The sequence below is a fragment of the Monodelphis domestica genome, chromosome 4, assembly GCF_027887165.1.
Source record: "Monodelphis domestica isolate mMonDom1 chromosome 4, mMonDom1.pri, whole genome shotgun sequence".
NCBI lineage: Eukaryota > Metazoa > Chordata > Mammalia > Didelphimorphia > Didelphidae > Monodelphis > Monodelphis domestica.
In genome coordinates, this window is record NC_077230.1 from 182,055,217 (window position 1) to 182,074,450 (window position 19,234).

At 36.0% G+C, this 19,234-nt stretch overlaps 1 protein-coding gene across 6 annotated transcripts in view; it reads right to left on the reverse strand.

Moving 5' to 3' along the window:
• The window catches only part of METTL8 (methyltransferase 8, tRNA N3-cytidine), a 103,298-nt gene that overhangs the window by 38,771 nt on the left and 45,293 nt on the right, over nucleotides 1-19,234 (reverse strand). For all 6 annotated transcript variants that reach the window (XR_001629973.2, XM_056793990.1, XM_007494358.3 and 3 more), the window contains one exon: nucleotides 5,361-5,452. Coding sequence is in view for 5 of the 6 variants with exons in the window: in XM_007494358.3 (XP_007494420.1) it covers nucleotides 5,361-5,452 (92 nt within the window). In the remaining variant the exon portion in view is untranslated. The remainder of the gene's footprint in view (nucleotides 1-5,360; nucleotides 5,453-19,234) is intronic.

Consider the following 19,234-nt stretch of genomic DNA (forward strand, 5'->3'; position numbering starts at 1 on the left):
GGACATAGCAAATGATGGAGGGAATGTGGAAAAATGGGAGCACTAACTCATTGTTTATAGAGCTGCGAAATGGTCTCACCATTCTGGAGAACAATTTAGAATTATGAACAAAAGGCTACAAAATTGCATACCCTTTGACTCAGCAATGTTGCTATTCGGTCTGTACCTCAAAGAGATCAAAGGAAAAGGGTCCATATATGCAAAAATATTTATAGCAGTTCTTTTTGTGATAACAAAAAACTGGAAACTGAAGGAATGTTCATCAATTGGGAAATGGCAAAGAAGTTGTGGTATATTATTGAGAAGGGTTACTATTGTGCTATAAGAAATGATAAAAAGGATAGTTTCAGAAAAACTTGTGAAGAATTATATAAAATGTAGCAAAGTGGAATGAGCTAGGCAAACATTCACACAGTAACAGCAATATTGTAACAACAATAAAATATGAAAGACTTGGCTACTTTGGTCAATACAATGATACAGGAAAACTTCAAAGGACTTGGATGGAAAATGTTATCCACCTTTAGGAAGAATTGATGAATTCTCAGTGCAAATGGAAACATGTTTTTTCTTATTTTCTTTTCATGGCTTTTATTTTTTACCACATAACTAATGTAGAAATGTTTTGCATGACTTCATATATAACGGGGTATCACATTTCTTGCTTTCTCCTTAGGTGGAGAAGGGATGAAAAGAGAGTGAGTATTTGGAAATGAAAATAAATATTGGAAAAATTTTAATAAAGGAAAACAGAAAATAAAAAACGAAGGTTAGAGATAGGAGTAGGGTGCTGTGGTTTTCAAATCTATGTCCAGATTAGGATAGTGTGGCAGCTCCAAAGACAGATTCCTAGCTTCCCCCCTGCCTTCTTTTTTTTTTTAATAGGAAAAGTCTTATATGTGATGTTTGTTAGAGATGTTCTTACTCCTTCTCAAAGATTCCAGGAATGGTGAATTGTGAGGAACAAGGTATTATTTTATAAGTAAAATTAAAAATATCAATGAACACTTACAAAATAAAAGTAAATTATTTTGGTATGAATTTTCAAAAGGGACTCCAAGGTGTTCAAGAAGGGAATCATTAGAATGAATTAGGGTTATTTTATCAAATGAGAAATCAAAGGTCTTATGAAGGTACTCATGGCTTTCTCCTTGGGATTCTAAAAACACATGTTAATAACTCAGATGCTTTAGGAGAGGGAAAATGAACTTCCAATACCCAAAGTTCCAAACAAAAGGAGAAGGCATTAATATAACTATATGTATGCATGGTTATCTGCTATAGCAAGCAGTATCAATTTATTTACATTTTCCAGGAAGGTGAACACTTAGTTACAAAATTTCTAAATAAGAAACCTATGGTCAGTCATTCAGTCAAGAAAGATTTATTAACAATATACTATGTTCCAGACATTGTGCTAAGCTCTGGGGACCCCAAAAGAGGCATATATAGCAATATAGGTCTGATGCTTGAAATGGATGGGACAATAATAACTGATAAGAGGATAGTTACCCAATTCTTGTTTTTCTTCTATTTTATCTATCATGAAAAGTACCCTCTGTATTGGAAATGACCAAAAAAAAATGGCGAACAGTAATATGATAACCAAGAAAAGTAAAGAACTAGTAAGGACATCTGGTTGCCATGGATGGATTCAAGTCACCTGATCAAGGTAAACAACTCTCTCTTAGGTATTAAAAGAACTGACAGATGTGACTGTGAAGCCACTCAGTGATATTCAAGAGATAATGGTAAATAAGATAGGGGCCAATGTTCTAATTTTCAAAAAAGCGAAGGAAAATGTGTCTGCCAACTATAGGCTAGTAAACCAGACTTCAATTCCTGGGAAAATTAAAGAACAGATCATTGATGAGGCTAGTAAATATCTTGGAAAAAAAAAAGCAGCGATTACAACAAGCTTGCATGGTTTCATTAAGAAAAGTCATGTCAGACTCACTTAATTTCTTTCTTTGACAGGCTTATTAAATGGGTAGATCATTTGAGTATTCAGTATTCAAAGGATGGACGAGCTCTTATTGGATTTTTAATTCAATTAGGATTTGGACTAGATCAACTGTGTCAAATTCAAACAGAAATGGATCCCTGTGGGCCACATATTGATCTTAAAAACCACTAAATGACATTATCTATGTTGAAATGTAGTTTTATTTATTTTATTAAACATTTCCCAATTACATTTCATTTGGTTCTGGCCCCACTGGGGATCAAGTGGCTGGAACACCTGTAGCCTAGATGGCTTCTGAGATTCCTTTCAATTCTGAGAATCTATAACTGTAATGATACCAAAGAATGCAAAAATTTATTTCTTATGACCTACTAAAATTTACTCGGTGGTGGGTAATCAACAGAGGAAAGGCCCTCTAGAGTAACCTTCCCAAATACCTTTTCTTCAATTTTTGACCTCAGTTGCTATAAAAATGAAGGGATATGCAGGCCCAAGTTCCTGGAACAATATTCACTTACCAGTTAATAGGTCTTGCCTGATTTTAGTAAGTCTTGCCACACATGGCTTCCGTAGAATAATGCAAGGTTCTTTATCTGGGAAATTTCAGAGTAGCAGCCTGATATAGAAACCAGTCCTTGAATTCCCTCTATCCTAGATCTCAGTTGTGTTGATTTTGCTTATAACTAAGCCCCCCAAATGGATAAAAAACAAACAAATAACCTACTAAATAAAAGAAGGCAACCCAAATCAGAAATTTGGCAAAACCTGGAAAAATATATGTGAAGAGTATTCTAATTTGGATAGTCTGGACCTATGATGTCATCAGTTAAGGAACTCCCAGTCTGGAAACTCCTTCCACTGGTGCACATCAGCAATTTGTTGAAGTCTTAGAGAATTGTTCCTTGTCACTTGAACTCGTTTCCCCAATTTCTGGTCAGCCCTACTATTGACTATACCATAATGCCTTTCTGAGAGAACAGAAAATGGAAAATGTGATTATGAAATGGGTTGGACCTTTAGGCATATGGAAAATCTACTGTGGTTAAGAGCCCTTCCCTTTGTTCTCCCAAATAAAAGTACAGTAAAGAAGCTACCACTTCTAAAACCTAGCAAGAGATTTTAGATCATATGAGTAACCCAAATGACTTACAGAAACATATATCTTTCATTTGAGCTGCAACACAGGTAATTTCCTTCATTTAAAAAATAAATAACTTTAAAATAAATTTCACTGATGTGTTTTATCTCTACATTCTTCATTTTGGTTCCCATTCCCAAAATGAATCTTTCCTGTAAGATAAACAGTTAAGCAAAAAATATTCATTATAGAGACCCTGTCTAACAAAATATACATATATGTATGTATATTGGTATATATGTATCTACAGATACACACATATACACAATTTTCTGCCCTTGTAGTATTCTCTGTCATGAGAAAGAAGGTTTTTTTCCCTTAATTTTTCTTTAGAACTCTTAACTGGTTTTTCCATTACTCAGCATTAAATTAACTGATCAAAAGATCAATTTCATCGAACTTTTTGTTACAGTCATTGTGTAGGTTGTTTTCTTGGTTCTAGTTATTTTTCTCAGTATTAATTTATACAAATCTTTCCACCCTTCTCTGAATTTCTTATATTTATACTATACAATAACACCCAAATATAGTTATATACCATAGTTTTTTCAGCCAATCTCCCTCCAATCAGTGGGCTTTCATTTTTCAGTACTTTACTATTACAAAGTATTATGTTATGTTATGTTATGAATATTTTGCTAGAATATAACCTCTGTTTCCATCTTTACTTTCCTTGTCATATCTGTCCAGATGGATGGGTCAAAGGGTATGGACAATATAGTCCCTTTTTCTTGTATAATTTCAAATATAGATGCAAAATGGTTGGCCCACATCACAACACCACCCAAAGTACATCATTTGCACCTTTCCACAGTCCTTTTAGCCTTAACTGTTCTATCTTTTGTCATCTTTGTCAATTCAGAGTACAAGGAGAAACCTCAGGGCTATTTTTTTTTTGCATTTCTCATACTATTAGTGACTTGGAGAAGGCTTTCATGTGGTCATTTAGTATTTGCAAACCTTCCATGGAAAACTGTATGTCCAGACCTCTTGACCAATTAGTTAGTGGGCAATGACTCTTGGTAATGATTAAATTTTTTTCTTAATTTATTCCCATGAAGGAACCAATGTATAAAGTCTCTTCCTCATAAAAGATGAAATAGCAGCTATTTTTTTTATCTCAACAATATTTTTATTTTTCCACTAATGTGTAAAATCAATTTTAACATTCATTTTTCAAAACTTTCAGTTACAAATTCTCTCAATCCCTCCCTGCTCACTCCTCCTTGAGATAGTAAACAATTTGCTATAAGCTAAATGTGAACTGCAGCTAGTCTTGAAAGCCTGGCTCTTTTGTATTCAAAGACATGAGAAAGAAAATTAATCAGAATCCAATGTCATCCAATAGTATTCAACCAATAATCACTGACCAAGTTTCTTTGTGCCAAACATTGGGGATAGTGAAGCAAAAATGAAAAAATCCTTGTTCTCAAGGATTTTAATCTATTATGAGGAAATGACATGTACCCATAAAAGTGAATACAAGGCAATTTGGGATAGTATTAACAATGAGAGGAATCAGACAATGCTATATGGGGGAGTTCATTTGAAGTAAGCTTTGGAAGAAGTTTGGAATTCTAACAAATGGAGATGAGAAGGAAATTCATTCTAGGAATAGAATGGGTACAGGCTGTGAGCAGAAGTGCGGAGATAGAAGAAATATTTTTTAAAAAGATAACAAACAGATCGATGTGACTGAATGTAGAATATGTAAAATGAATATATAATTTGCCTATAATGATAGACTGGATGAAGAAGGGTTTTAAATGCCAAATAGATGATTTAATATTTTATCTGAGAGGCAATGGGGAACCAGTGGGTCTTCTTGAGCAGGGGAGTAACAAGGTCAGATGTGTGCTTTAGAAGCTTCAATTTGTAATACCATATTTGGAACAAAATATTATCATAGGGAAACTTTCTAAACGATAATTGTTTGACACCATGTCTAAAATAATACCACCTTGGTATACATAAACCCAGAGTGAGCAATGCCATTACCTGATCTCTCAATATATAGCAGGAGTCAGAAATCAAAAATCAGCTAGCTGCACTCTGAGTGTATAATTGAATTGGATAACCTTAGATAATGGGAGAATTCTTCCTCAGAGAAATTAAAATGGGTTAGCAAAGGTTCTTATTAGTAAGATCATAATCTGAGCAAAAAGGAGCAAGGAATGGATTGAATGTGTGAAATGACGAAGCAAAAGATTCATCCTATTATCTCTACATGCTTCCTGGAAACAAGTGATTTGTTACCTTGGTCTTCTAGTTGCACTCTCACAGATGAGTTTTCAGTTGTTTTTTCTCTAGCTGCTTCTTCTTCTTCTTGTGACCACTCCATGTGGTCCCTGTAGAAAGACAGATACACATAAAACACAATGGGGTGGGGGGAAGCATTGTGGGGGTGTTTATAGAACCTTTTATTCTAGTTTCTTGAAAAAATGAACTACATTGTTTATTCCCATGTCAAATGAATACATTTTGGTGCAAGATGTTCCTGCTGACAATCCCAGTACATTCTGAAACTCCTACAGTTCTTCTGTTTTTTTTTTCCTTTTTGCTTGCTTTATTCTCAGAACCAACAGTCTCTAATAGCTCCCTGCTACTGTAATGTTCTTCTTAACCCTCCGGCATCTATGCAGAGTGTCCATGTGGTTTGTTATTTTCCACTTTAATCTGAATTTATTTGCCTTTTTGTTGATTTCTACTCAGGACATTCTATTCTATAACAGTTTCCCTTGCTCTTTTTCCCTGTGTTCTAAACTCGGCTGCAAATGTGATGTCTTCACAAAATTTTTGCATTCAAGAAATTCTTGATAGCCTATGTTTGTCTGTACTGCCTTATTTTTCTATAAACTGATTCATTTAGATGCAAATGATAGACTGCATGACACTACAAAATAAAATGTGTCACCTTTATAAGGAAATGAATTTTCCTAGAGGTATTTTTAGCTATAAATTTTCTATTCCAGTATGTGGAGGTATTATTTTCTTGTTTTCTTGCTGTAAAGATTTTTATGTTCTTAGAACAGGAGCAAAGGTCTTATATGAAAAGGTTTTATTAAATATGTATTTTCTCCTTTGCACAGATAGGATTAGAAATGAATGAAGAAATCTCTTACAATGAACCATCTGAAGTTGCTTCCAGCTTTAAGCTTAAAATCCTAGTTTTTCTGAATAATAAAATGATTTTTCACAACAATAAAAAGCATAAAAGTTGAGAATTTAAATCAACTTGGCTTATGAGTTAACTTATGAATGGTAAGCAAGCAGGAACTAAGAAATCCCAGAGTTAATACCAAACTGACACTCTAAGCCTGTTGATTAATGAGAAACAGGCAAACATACTGGTTGTCTAGGTGGCAACGTCATATTATCAACAAACATTTATTTATTGAGCAGCTGTTATGTGCAGGTCAGTCCCTCATGTCCTGGGGAAACAAAGTGTATAAGACATGAACCATGACCTACAAAGGTTTATATTTGGTGGGGTACAGAAAAGGCATGCCTAAGAGATGAACATTATAATATAGGATGTGCTAAATGTTAAGTGATAGAGAGAATAGTTACTTTAAAAATCAGAAGGAGTGCTCATTAAATATTGAAATGGCCAAAAAAGACTTCATGTACCAAGCAATACCTAAGCTGAAGACAGGTGGGTGGGAATCTATGTGGTGGGTAATCTTCAAAATTTTTTTTTTGCAGAAACAAATCTAATGTAGTAAAAATTAAAATTTGGCAAAAATCTTAGAACAAGTTTCTTTGATAAAAGTCTCATTTCTTTTTTTTTTTTAAACCCTTACCTTCCGTCTTGGAGTCAATACTGTGTAGGCTGCAAGGCAGAAGAGTGGTAAGGGCTAGGCAATGGGGGTCAAGTGACTTGCCCAGAGTCACACAGCTAGGAAATGTCTGAGGCCAGATTTGAACCTAGGACCTCCCGTCTCTAGGACTGGCTCTCAATCCACTGAGCTACCCAGCTGCCCCCAAAAGTCTCATTTTTAAGATATATCAGTAATTGATTCTGATTTATAAGATGAGGAGCCATTTCCCCAATATAGAAATGGTCAAAGAATATGAATAGAAAGTTTTCAAAGGAAGAAATCCTAGCTATCAGTAATCAGATGAAAAAACTCTAAATTGATGTTAAAGGAAAAAAAATTAAAATAACTTTGAGCTTACTTTAAATATCAAATCTATCAGAGAGACAAAGATGACAAAAAAAGAAAATGGTAAATATTGTAGGGGCAGTGGGAAAACAATGCACTGCTAATGGAGCTATGAATTAGTCCAGGAATTATGTTAAGCAATCTGAAATGTTGCCTAGAAAGTTATCAAACTTTGCAAATCATTTGAACCCACCATACCACTATAAGGCCTATACCCCAAAGAAATCTGAGAATGAGGAAAAGAATTCATATAAACAAAGATAGTTATAGTAGTTTTTTCATGGTAGCCAAAAAAAGAAAATTAAAGAATTGAGTGCCTACTGTGGAATGGCTAAAGAAATTGTGGCATATGAATATAATGGAGTATTACTGTGCCATAAGAAACAATGAAACAGATAATTCCAGAGGAAATGAGGAAGATCTTTACAAACAGATGCAGAGCATAGTGAGCAGTAATAGAACAATATATAATGATAACATTTCAGTGGAAAAAAAAAACCTTTGAAAGATTTTATAATTCTGATAATGATAAACTAAAAGAATGAAAGTAAACCACGCCACCCACCTCCTGACAAAGACGAGATGAATTTAAAATGCAAAAAGCAAAATTCATTTTCAGACATGGCTAATATTGGAGGGAGATGGAGATGGAGAGGGGAGGGGAGGGAGAGAAAGAGAGAAAGGGGGAAGGAAGGGAGAGGAGGAAGAGAATTAAGTAGTACCTATAGAGAACAAAAAAAGGGACCTATTTGCCTGAAGAAGACAGATTTCAATTAGAGTGATAGTGGAGGATAATATGAGAAATATTTATCATGAACTGTCAGGAACACCAAGCTGGTAAGACAAGATGCTTTTGCCAGGACTGCTGGGTTGGATTTTGAGTATACATGTGCAAGCAGTGCAATCTAACCATGGTGAGTAGGATGGATAACAATAAGAGTCTAGAATCCAGGAAGTCAGTCCAGACAAGGAGCAGAAAGAGCTTTGGACAGGGATGGTGATTGGCATTAGAAAGAAATGGACACTTTTGAAAGAGGTAGTTAGAACCAGAATGGACAGGACCAAGTGACTGAGAGACAGTAAAGTATATGCTTCGACTCAAGAAGACCTGAACTCAAGTCTTTGAATCACTTTTAAAAAATTGGGAATAATGAACTGGAGCAATTTCATGTGAACTGGAACAACCTCCAGGAATGGATGCAGTGTGAAAGGAGCAGAACTGGGAGAAACTTGTACACAGAGATGGATACACTGTGGCACAATCAATTGTAACAGACTTCTCTACTAGCAGCAATGCAAAGATCCAGGACAATTCTGAGGGACGTATGAGAAAGAACACTATCCACATCCAGAGAAAGAACTGTGGGAGCAGAAACACAGAAGAAAAACATAGGATTGATCACATGGTTCAATAGGGAAATAATTGGGGATGTTGAATTTAAGTGATCACTCTATTGCAAATATGAATAATATGGAAATAGGTCTTGATCAGTGACACATGTAAAAGCCAGTACAATTGCTCATTGGCTCTGGGAGGAGGGAGAGGAGAGGAAGGAAAGAACATGAATCATGTAACCATGGAAAATATTCAAAATTAATTAAACGAAAAATGAAAAAAAAATAAAAGGAGAAAAAAATATTGTTCAGTCATTTCAGTTGTGTCTGACTCTTTGTGACCCCATTTGGGGTTTTCTTGACAAAGACATTGGAGTGGTGTGACATTTCTTTCTCCACCTCATTTAACAGATGAGGAAACTGAGACAAACCAAGTTAAGTGACTTGCCCAGAGTCACATAGGTGGTAAATGTTTGAGGTCAGATTTGAACTCCAGTTTTCCTGACTCTAGGCCTGTGCTCCATTCACTGCACCACCTAGCTGCCCCCTCAGAGACCTAGGTAACTTCAGCATTGATGAAATGAGTTTTGTCATTGAGATTTCCTAATATTGAAAAAAAATCCAACATAGATCTGGAATAACTGGGGGTGGAGAGAAGAAATGTAATATGAACCTAAGTCCAATGTTTCAAATCTGAGCAGTGTCAAAACTAAATAAGTGAAATATTGTAGGGTAGCTTATTTGGAGGGAAAATTATTAATTTGATACAATTTGAGGTCATGCTATTCAATCAGATGGGTGGGTAGATACCAGAAGTCTTGAGGGTATGTATGTATATGAGAGAGAGGTTTCAAATAAATATGTCTTTAAAGAATAACAAATTCATTCAATTCCTTTGAATCACCTGAAAATGAGTATAATAAAGACCCCCAAACTTCAATTAGTATTTTAGCCATTATAATCTAATCACTAGAATTTCAGATGAAACTGAATCACCAGGGTAATTACCAAAGAGCTCTGCCATTTGGCTTTCATGAGTGGGAGAAATATATTTTTGTTCCTAATTTATGTCATGTGAACTGACATGTGGAACTTGAAGAGACAGCAACTATGATGGGGATTAATTTTTTAAAGTAATCTTATTTAGGACTGTTGTGATACAAAAGGTTCAGAGTGACTGATTCCAGAAAACCAGGTCTTACTAAGCTATGAACCTTGGTTTCTAATCTAGAAATTTCTACAGTGTACAGGAATGAGAGCAGAATGAACAGTTTCCCTGTAAAGAAACAAGCTGTGAGGCAATACTAGTATTTATGGTTCTTTGGCTTTCAGCATTTGCTTTAATGTTAGTTTAACTCTCTTCTCCCAGAGCATTTAATAGATTTAGTTAGTTCTTTAAATTGAACTAACTTGCTTACAGTGTACTTTATGTTACTTCATTTTCTTAACTGCTAAGTGAGGGGGAATATTGCAGACTAAACTCCTACAGAATGACTTTTTTTTGTATAGTTATGGATACCACCATGGAATATGTTTATATATGAGACATTCATTCCTACTATATATTTGTAGGGACTTCCCATTTGTCTGTGGGCTTTATGGTAATGTTTAACTATACAATATTCTAGTTAATTTATACTAAAAAGCCAAGAATCTCTGATAAGAATCATTAACTTTTCTCTAAGGAATAAATGCAATTACACAACAAGGTCCTGTTCACAAAGTTGGGAACTGGAAATGCATCTTTTTTTGTTTATTGTTTTGAGGTTAGTTCTAGGTAGATGGAGTCCTTCATTACCTCTTAAGCTACTTCTCTGATAGCTTCTTTTGTTTTACAGAAATTAACTTAGTACAGTTCTCTTTTTAGAACATTTTCAGCCTCATTACAACACTGAAAAGCATTTTTTCCATAAAAAACTTTGTTCAATATAGTAGATTTTGTTCTCCTCCCTCTCTTCCCCTCCCCACCCCAGGCCCAAAATGTGATTTCATTAGTGTACAAAACTTTTAGTGAGGAAATTCCCTCTCCTAATGGAGATTGGCAACTATTCTCCAACTTATTATGGTCTTAAAGAGTTGCCTGGGTATTTGAAAGTTTAAGCAATTTGCCCAGGGTCATTCAGCTAGTACATATCAGAAATGATCTTCCTGATTCTGAGGCTCACTCTAGGCACTATGCCAGGCTGAGTTTGTGAGACTATAGTAATGAACTCTCACTTGGAGTTCAGTTGCTTTTTAGTAGCATCTAGCTCTTCCTGATCCCATTTGGGGTTTTCTTGGAAAAGATACTTGAGTGGTTTACCATTTCCTTCTCCAACTCATTTTGCAGATGAGGAAACTGAGGTAAACAGGGTTAGGTGACTTCCCCAGGGTTGCAGCATCCAAGACTGGACTGGAACTTACAAAGATGAGTCTTCCTGACTCCAGGTCAGGTACTCCATCCACTGTGACACCAATTTGCCCTCTCAATATTAAATAGATCTATGATATCTCACTGATTTGGGAGATCCCTCCCGCAATTAGGATTTGCCCATTCTGTACACTCTCATGTGAACTTGGAAACTACTCCACCCTAATTAGACATACTTTAGGGAAAGATAAAGTTGTAAACTCCTGATTGAACAATGAAGGTACTTAACTCATACCTTATAGTGAAGCTAAAACTTAAGCTAAATCTATTTTTAGATCTAATACAAAAAGGTGTTAAGTACCTATAAAGGTTAAATTAATCACATAAAACATCAAGTAACTCACAAAAGGTAAGCTTAACAAAGAAGTGTGAAGTACCTCAGAAGATATAATCTAACCAGAGAAGGTGAAAACTAAAGAGTGGATAGTCCTGGAGAAAAATCTAATCAAAGAAGGTGAGAACTAAAGAATAGGCAGTCCTGGAAAAAGCGTCTACTATGATTGGTAGACGTGAAAATTTAGGGGAGGTGACATAAGAGAAAATTTCTTTAAAAGGAGGCTAAAAAGTCAGTTCAGGCAATTGAATTCAGTTCAGAGGGCAATTGGATTAGGAGTTCAGTTTAGGACTGGAACTCAGCTTGGAGAATCTCCGTCAGACAACTTCCTGGAGACGGTCTGGTGTGTGAGTGATAAGACTGACTCCCTTTCCCTTAGGTTCAGGGAGGCCACTTTGGCCAAGGCCTTTAACTACTGCTGCAGTTTAAGCAGTTTAAGTTAATTCTCATTCTCATTCTCTCTCTCTCTCTCTCTCTCTCTCTCTCAATTCCTTCTCTCTCTCTCTCAATTCCTTCTCTCTATATTAATTAAAATCACAATTCAAAGCTGACTTGGGTATTTTATTATTTGGGAATTTTCTCTGGTGACCAATTATTTAGATTTCAAGTCACAAAGCTAAAATTATCCTTTACACTCATCTGTTTTCTTCTAAAAGTTTGCCACAGAGGGTTCATTCAATATGCTCACCTGTCATCTCTTGTTTTTGCCATGTAACAAACTAATCTTTGCTTTCCATCACACAATTCCTTGATGACTTCCTTCACCTCTTTCAATTTCTTCCTGAGTACTATATAATAGCCTGCCCAAACCCACCCAGTGCTTTTCCAGTGTCCTCCTTGTAATGCTCATCTTGATGCTAGTGGTATTCTAGGTATCCCATCCATACAGCAACAAGAGTATAACATTTGTACTGACAAGATCATCTGTGATCATCATGAGAAGACTGGGGCCATCAAAGTGCTTCACAAGTTCCCAAAGTGGTCCAGCCTGGTCCCCTTCCCCTTCTGAACACTGAGCCTACTGTCTGCTCAGCTCTCCCAACTATCTCGGATACACATGGAGTTCTTTGTGGTTCCCATCCTCAGAGGTGCAAGAACTTTTTTTTTCTAATCTGTTGATAATTACATATCAATATAATTATTTTCCTTTATAATCTAATGTATATCATTTTATGCCATTAAAAACATCATTCTAGGCAGTCAATAGGCTTCCCTAGTCTGCCAAAGAAGTCCAATGTCTCACACAAAAGGTTAAGAACTCTGACTAGAAGGCATCCACTCAGACATACTGAAATCTAAGAAATAGGCATTCTTCATCTTTTGTAGCTTTCCTGTGTAGATGAAAGGCCAAATCACTTTGAATTCAGTACAAATAGGGCCTAATTAGTGCAAATAATGAGTAGCCAGTCACAGTAATTCAAATTCACACTGAATATTTCTACTTGGTTGTTATAATTTACTTAATTATAACTTCAAAAGTACAAATTTGAATACATGCAACTACTTCAAAGGATTTACTATTGTATTAATTGGGACCTAACACTACCAATATACAGTTCTCAGCACAGGGAAGTCTGCTGGGTGAAGAAGAGGAGATACTATCATCCTTGGGCACTTACAGAAAAATTTATTACTAGGAATCCAGGCGATGTCTAACTTTCTTTTAGTATATCAAAATGTCAACAAGTCTCTATTAAGTGCTTCCTACATTCCAGGGACCATTCTAAAGCACTTTACTAATAATACCTCAATTGATCCTCTCAACAGTCTTGGGAGGTGGGTACTATTATTATCCTTGTTTTAAGGTAGAGGAAACCTAGGCAGACAGAAGCTAAATGACATGCCCAAGGTCACAAAGGATAAGTGTCTAGGACTGCATCTGAACTCAGGTCATCCTGACTCCTGGCCTGGCACTCTATCCATCACTCACTTACCTGCATTTGGTAGTGAACATAACATGCAAACAAATATATACAAAGAAAATATATATGAGATGATTAGAAATAATCAACAAAAGGAAAACACTAGCATTCCTATGGATACAGATTCAGAGGTTCAAATCCCACCATGGACAAATCACTTAATTTCTCTGGGACTCAGTTTTGTAAAATGAGATTGGATAAAATGGCCACCAAGGTCTTTCCCATCTCTAAATCCATAACCTTAAGTCACAATTATAAGGGGCAGCTAGGTGGCACACTGGAAAAAGCAGACCTGGGTTCAAATCTGACCTCAAACATTCCCTAGCTGTGTGATCCCTGGCAAGTCACTTACCCCTATTTGTCAAGCCCTTGCCCTTCTGTCTTACAAGTTATTATTAAGGCAGAAGGTAAGGATTAAAAAAAGAGAGAGATCTCAATAATGAGATATGTTAAAAGGGCAGACGGATCAGTATAATATAGTTAACATTTGTATTGAATGGGCCCACCAGAGATGAGATTTTTAACTGTAACAACTGATTTACAATATTTTAGCTAATGAGTAGAAAAAAATAAAACTGGACTCAGAGGTGAAGAAACTTAAATCTCTGATTTTTGCTGTGTGTTTTTCCTCCTACTTATACATCCTATCCCAAAGCTCTGCCAAAAGCAGAGTGGCTGGTAAATGTGTACTTCTCTGAGTGCCTATTTCATCTTGAGGGCAGGGATTACTTTATTTCTGTCTTTGTATGACCAGCATCTGGCAAGAGTAGATGTTTTGTGCCCACTAGCTAAACTGAACTGAACTGAATTAAATCTTGATGGCAAGGATATAATGGATGTAAAAGCTGTAATAGATGTAAAACATTCTGTAATCCATGTGAATGTCAGTTGATATTGTTATTCATGACAGAGAAAAGAAAAAGCCATACATGATCTGGCATGTACCATGATTTTGTGAGGGCTAGTTTCAAGGAGAATTCAGAAAAAGGATGGCTAGAATCCAATGACAAAAATTACAGTGAGGCAGTACAACAAGGAGATATGAGAAGACCTCAAATATGAAATTCTGATTATTTTACTGATGATAATAAAGGAGAGCTGTCTAAAGAGACTGATATGGCAGCTCAAGGACCATGCTGACCTCTTCAATTTTTAAAAAGGCAGGTAGTGAAGATGGAAGAAAAGATAAGTAAGTGAAGATGGATACAAGGACATAGAATGATCCTGTAAAAATTGTGTCAAGAGCAGTAAAGTTCTTACAAATAAGCTGAGAGTGGCATTAAAGTCTAAAGACAATAAAAGTCTTTTAAAAACAATGCTGGTGTGTTAGGGGCAGTTGGGTGGCTAAGTGGATTGAGAGCCAGGTCTAGAGATGGGAGGTCCTAGGTTCAAATCTGGTCTCAGACACTTCCTAGCTTTGTGACCCTGGGCAAGACACTTAACCCCCATTGCCTAGCCCTTACTAAGGCAGAAGACTGCCTTAGAGCTAATACACAGTACTGATTCTAAGATGGAAGGTAAGAGTTTAAAAACAGCAAAATACTGGGGGCAAGTGGAGGATCAAAGAAGTAAAAGTTAGGGTGGATAGAACTTGATTCTTTTCAATTTAACACTTGACAAAAGATGAGGATATGAAGAATGAACCAACTCTTACTTTGTTCTTATTGTCTGAAGGAGTGATATTTGAGTGGAAGGCAGAACAAAACTGGTTAGCAGAGAGTAGAAACAAAAGATAAGTGAAGAAATTCCTGGAATTCTTGAGATTTCATCAAAGAATTGAACAGTTCTATTACTAGGTGTTTGGGGATGGGATGCAGAGATAAAGGCTAGATAAAAGATTGGTAAATTTGAAACCAACTGAATGACCTGACTAGCCAAGATGGTAGTCATCAATGTCTCCAAATCAGGATATATCATTTGTATTCAGAAGTTTTGTTTCAATATTGTTCTATTTTATTTATTTTTGTATTCTACATTTTACTTTATAGTTTATAAGTAGAAAATGAAACAAATTTATGTACTCTTACATTAAACAATGATTTTTTTTTTTAATTTAGAAAAGCATGAGTGATTTCAGTAGGCTACTCCTTTGAGTCTAAGTGATCCAAATGTTTATGGTGTCACACTACCCTAATGAAATAGTGGTAATAATTTGGTGTCACATAGTAGAGGTAAAGCCAGAGAACCTCAGTGACATTATAAAGCCCATAAACCTCAACTCCTTTCAAGCAATGAAAATGCTACTGTTGGAATACTAGCAAATAATTCACTCTTAATTGTATGAGGGCTTGGTGAAAATAAGGATCCAAAGGACACAGTACAGTATAAGCAAAACTGACATTTGGCATGCAACTGTGTGCTTTGGTCAGGCCCTTTGAAAACAAGATCATTACAAAACCAACGACTGGGCCAGAACACAGTTTTCTACCAAGAATGGAAACATCTTTGACCCTTAAATTTAAAAAATTATATTGATAACTTTTTGTTTTTAAAACATTGACACCTCCAGCATCCTTCCCCTTCCCAGAAAGCCATCTAATAACTATCCTTTATATATATATATATATATATATATATATATATATATATACATATATATATATTTTTTAATACAGATTTTTAAGAAGACAAAGAGTAAAAAACTTAAGAAAACTGATCAATATTTTTTTAAATCTAAAAATTATTTGGAATGTTCCACACCCATGGACTCTAACATCTGTAAATGAAGGGGAAAGAGAAATTCTCATATCTCTTCTTTTATAATTTTATATCATACATTTCAACTATTATGTGGCAGTTTTTCTTTCCATTTACACTGCTGAAGTCGTTGTGTATATTCTTCTTCTTGGCTGTGTTTGTTCCACCTTTTATTTGTTCACATTCTATAACATTCATGTGCCATAATTTGTTTAGCCATTCCTCAACTGATACATATCTACTTTGCTACAGGGGTTTTTTGGGGGGGTGGGAGTTTAAGAAAAGCATTGCTATAAATATTTTATTGTATATGAACTTTTCTTTCAGTCCCTTTTTATCCTAGTTGCATTAATTGTTTTGGTGCAGAAGTTTTTTTTTTTAACTTTCACACAATCAAAACTCTCTATTTTACTTTCTAAAATTATCTCTATCCCTTGTTTGGTTAGTAATTCATCCCCTATCCATAACTATGAAAGGTATATGATCGGCTTCTCTAATATTGGGGTTGTATGAGTTTTGAGATGCAAATCATGTATACTTTTTGAATTTATTGTATAATATAGTATAATTACATTAAACCAAATCAAATAAGGAATTCTTTCTGTGGAAAGAAAAACTGAATCAAGACTTGGCATTTCTGCCACTGAGGTGGAGGAGATAGCACTTGGAATGTTAGAGTGAAGATTGATGGTCAGGGAAGACAGTTGGAGGGGGGAAGGGAGACTTGGAGAGTGACAGTTGCTCTCAAGGGTTTCTCTTTCCTGGCCCTCAGACTGGAAGGAGCGCTCTTCTCCCTGTCTCTTGGCAGAAGTACCTCTATTCTTGGATTTTTCCCAAATGTGTGCTCTACCTGGATTCCTATGATCATGTCATCGAACAAAAGGATTTAAGGGGAGCACTTTGTACTGTAGGGCCAGTCTTTAGAGCGTTTGCCTGAAGAGATAGACCCAACCAACTCTTAAGGTCAGAACCTTTCCTTCTTCTTGCTGTCTACTGCTAAAGACTTTGAACTTAAAGTCTTTGCAGGCTAACTAAAGGCTGCAAGGCCTGCCTGTATCTCAAAAGCTGAGAGAGATTCAAACCCACTCTGTGGAAAAGTATAGTTAAATTCCCATTCCCTCTACCCTGATGCTTTCCCAATTTAAACTTGTTATTAAATTAATCTTTAGTTAAATAAGTGAAGTCAGATTATCTTTATAAGGGTGAGGGGACCCTGAAGGGAGTAAGGGTTTTATAGGGGAGAAGGTTTTCTGTAGCTTCAAGTACCCCAAATCTTGAGGTGCCCATCTGGGCCTCTTCCCCCTTTAACCCGTGGTTAATATCTGCCCTCAGAGTATTTTCCTATAGTTTCTAAATAATATATGTTTTCAGGTTTATCAAACAGTGCATTATTGAGTTCCATTATTTGTGATTCATCTTTCTCTAGTCTATCCTATTGATCAATTTTTTTAACCAATCTATTTTAACCAATATTAAATGGTTTTGATGACTGCTGCTTTATACTATAGTTTGAAGTCTAAATGTGCTAGTCCCTTTTCATTCCTTTTCATTATTTTTTTAAATATTCTTGATCCTTTTTTTCCCTCTCCATTTGATTTTTGTTATTGTTTTATCTTACTTCTTAGAGTATCTCTTCGGTGGTTTTATTGGTATTGCATTAAAATTGTAAACTAACTTCAGTTGTTTTGTTATTTTTATAATGTTGATGCATTCCAGTTATGAGTATTAAATATTCCTCTGTGGGGAGCCAACAGACCCCCACTGGTTGACATGGTCACAGTGGGAAGCCGGGAAACTGCAAAGCGGCCCCCTGAGAACATAGCCCCCGCTTACCCCTTTCTGTGACTTCTCTCTCTCCAACTTTTCCTACTAATGGACTTGTTATGATTTTTGTTTCCTCCCCAATACAGGAGAAATAATATGAGAGCAAATACTTATAGGATCAATACATATATATCCCACTTTAATCCCCCTAGGTTATTACCCCCAAAAGATTACATTCACAGAATTAAAACCTAAAGAACATTACCCGCCTCCTTTCCCTATCCACAGAGCTACATTCACTCCCATTACAAGACAGCCAAGCCAAGAACATCAATCACCTTCAAGACACACTCCACTGAATTCTGTTTATGGACAGAAACCAGGCAACATTGCCAGGTGCTTTAAAGTAACACAAGAAAAATAGAACTTGTAAATTGAGGAAAACCCCAGATCTGGTCTGTCATTAAACTGCCCTCTAACCATGTACTTAGCTACAAAATGTTTTGTTACCCATCTCCTAAGTAATTGTGAGTGATTGTGAAAGCTGACCAAAAGTAACAATGATTCTCCTAGGTCAGGGAGAACTAACCTCTAGATCACCCTATTTATGTCATTCATCTATAGCAACAATGTTTCATTGACTATCTCCTCAGCCTACACATCTTGTTGTTAAGTTCCATGGAAACATATATGTAGAAAATTGATTTTGTGCCAAAGAAGTATGCACTTGAAACACTATATAAAAAACTAACCTCTGTGCTATGGCAGTACACTGTGACGCCTGTGCATGTGGGCCTGAGCACACAGTGCTTCTCATCTCCATTATTCGACCAGATTGTCACATCTAGATGGAGCGAGCACTCACCCTCAGGGAGACTGCTGGATGGATCCCAAAGTTCCTCTACCTATTTAAATTGCTCTTTATTTCTTTAAAAAATATTTTGTAACAATTTATACATATATTGGTAGCTAGAACTAAAATGGAATGGCGACATCAGCAATTTTGCCAAACTCTCCCAACCCACTCCTTTAAACAACTTTAAAAAGTACACCAAATCGAATAATACGAGGGGAATAAAGACAAAGTCATGGTGACTCATTTTTTTTCCAGCCAAGGGCAGCTTAGTAGGACAGAAAGGAAAGTAGAAGTTTGTAGAAACAGAGGACACTGGCCCCAAAGGTGGCATGGAAAAAGTGCCACTGGCCTTGGAAGCTGCTGTTACAACAGCAGAAGCAACTGTAAAACAGCACTAAAAGCATCTGAGATCCAGAGCTGGTAAGGAATCTGAACTCTTGGTAAGAAAAAATTTTCCAGAAGACCACTGTGCTAGCACAGTGTGTAGAGTTCACATCTCTATTGCCCAGTACCCAATTCCAGGTCAAAGTTCCAGGGTGGAGAAAAATTATTGCTATTATGAAAGATCAGAAGAACTACTTGGGTAAGGACCAGGATATAGATCGGGGGACAGTGATCAAATTCCACCTGGTATCATAGTAATTAG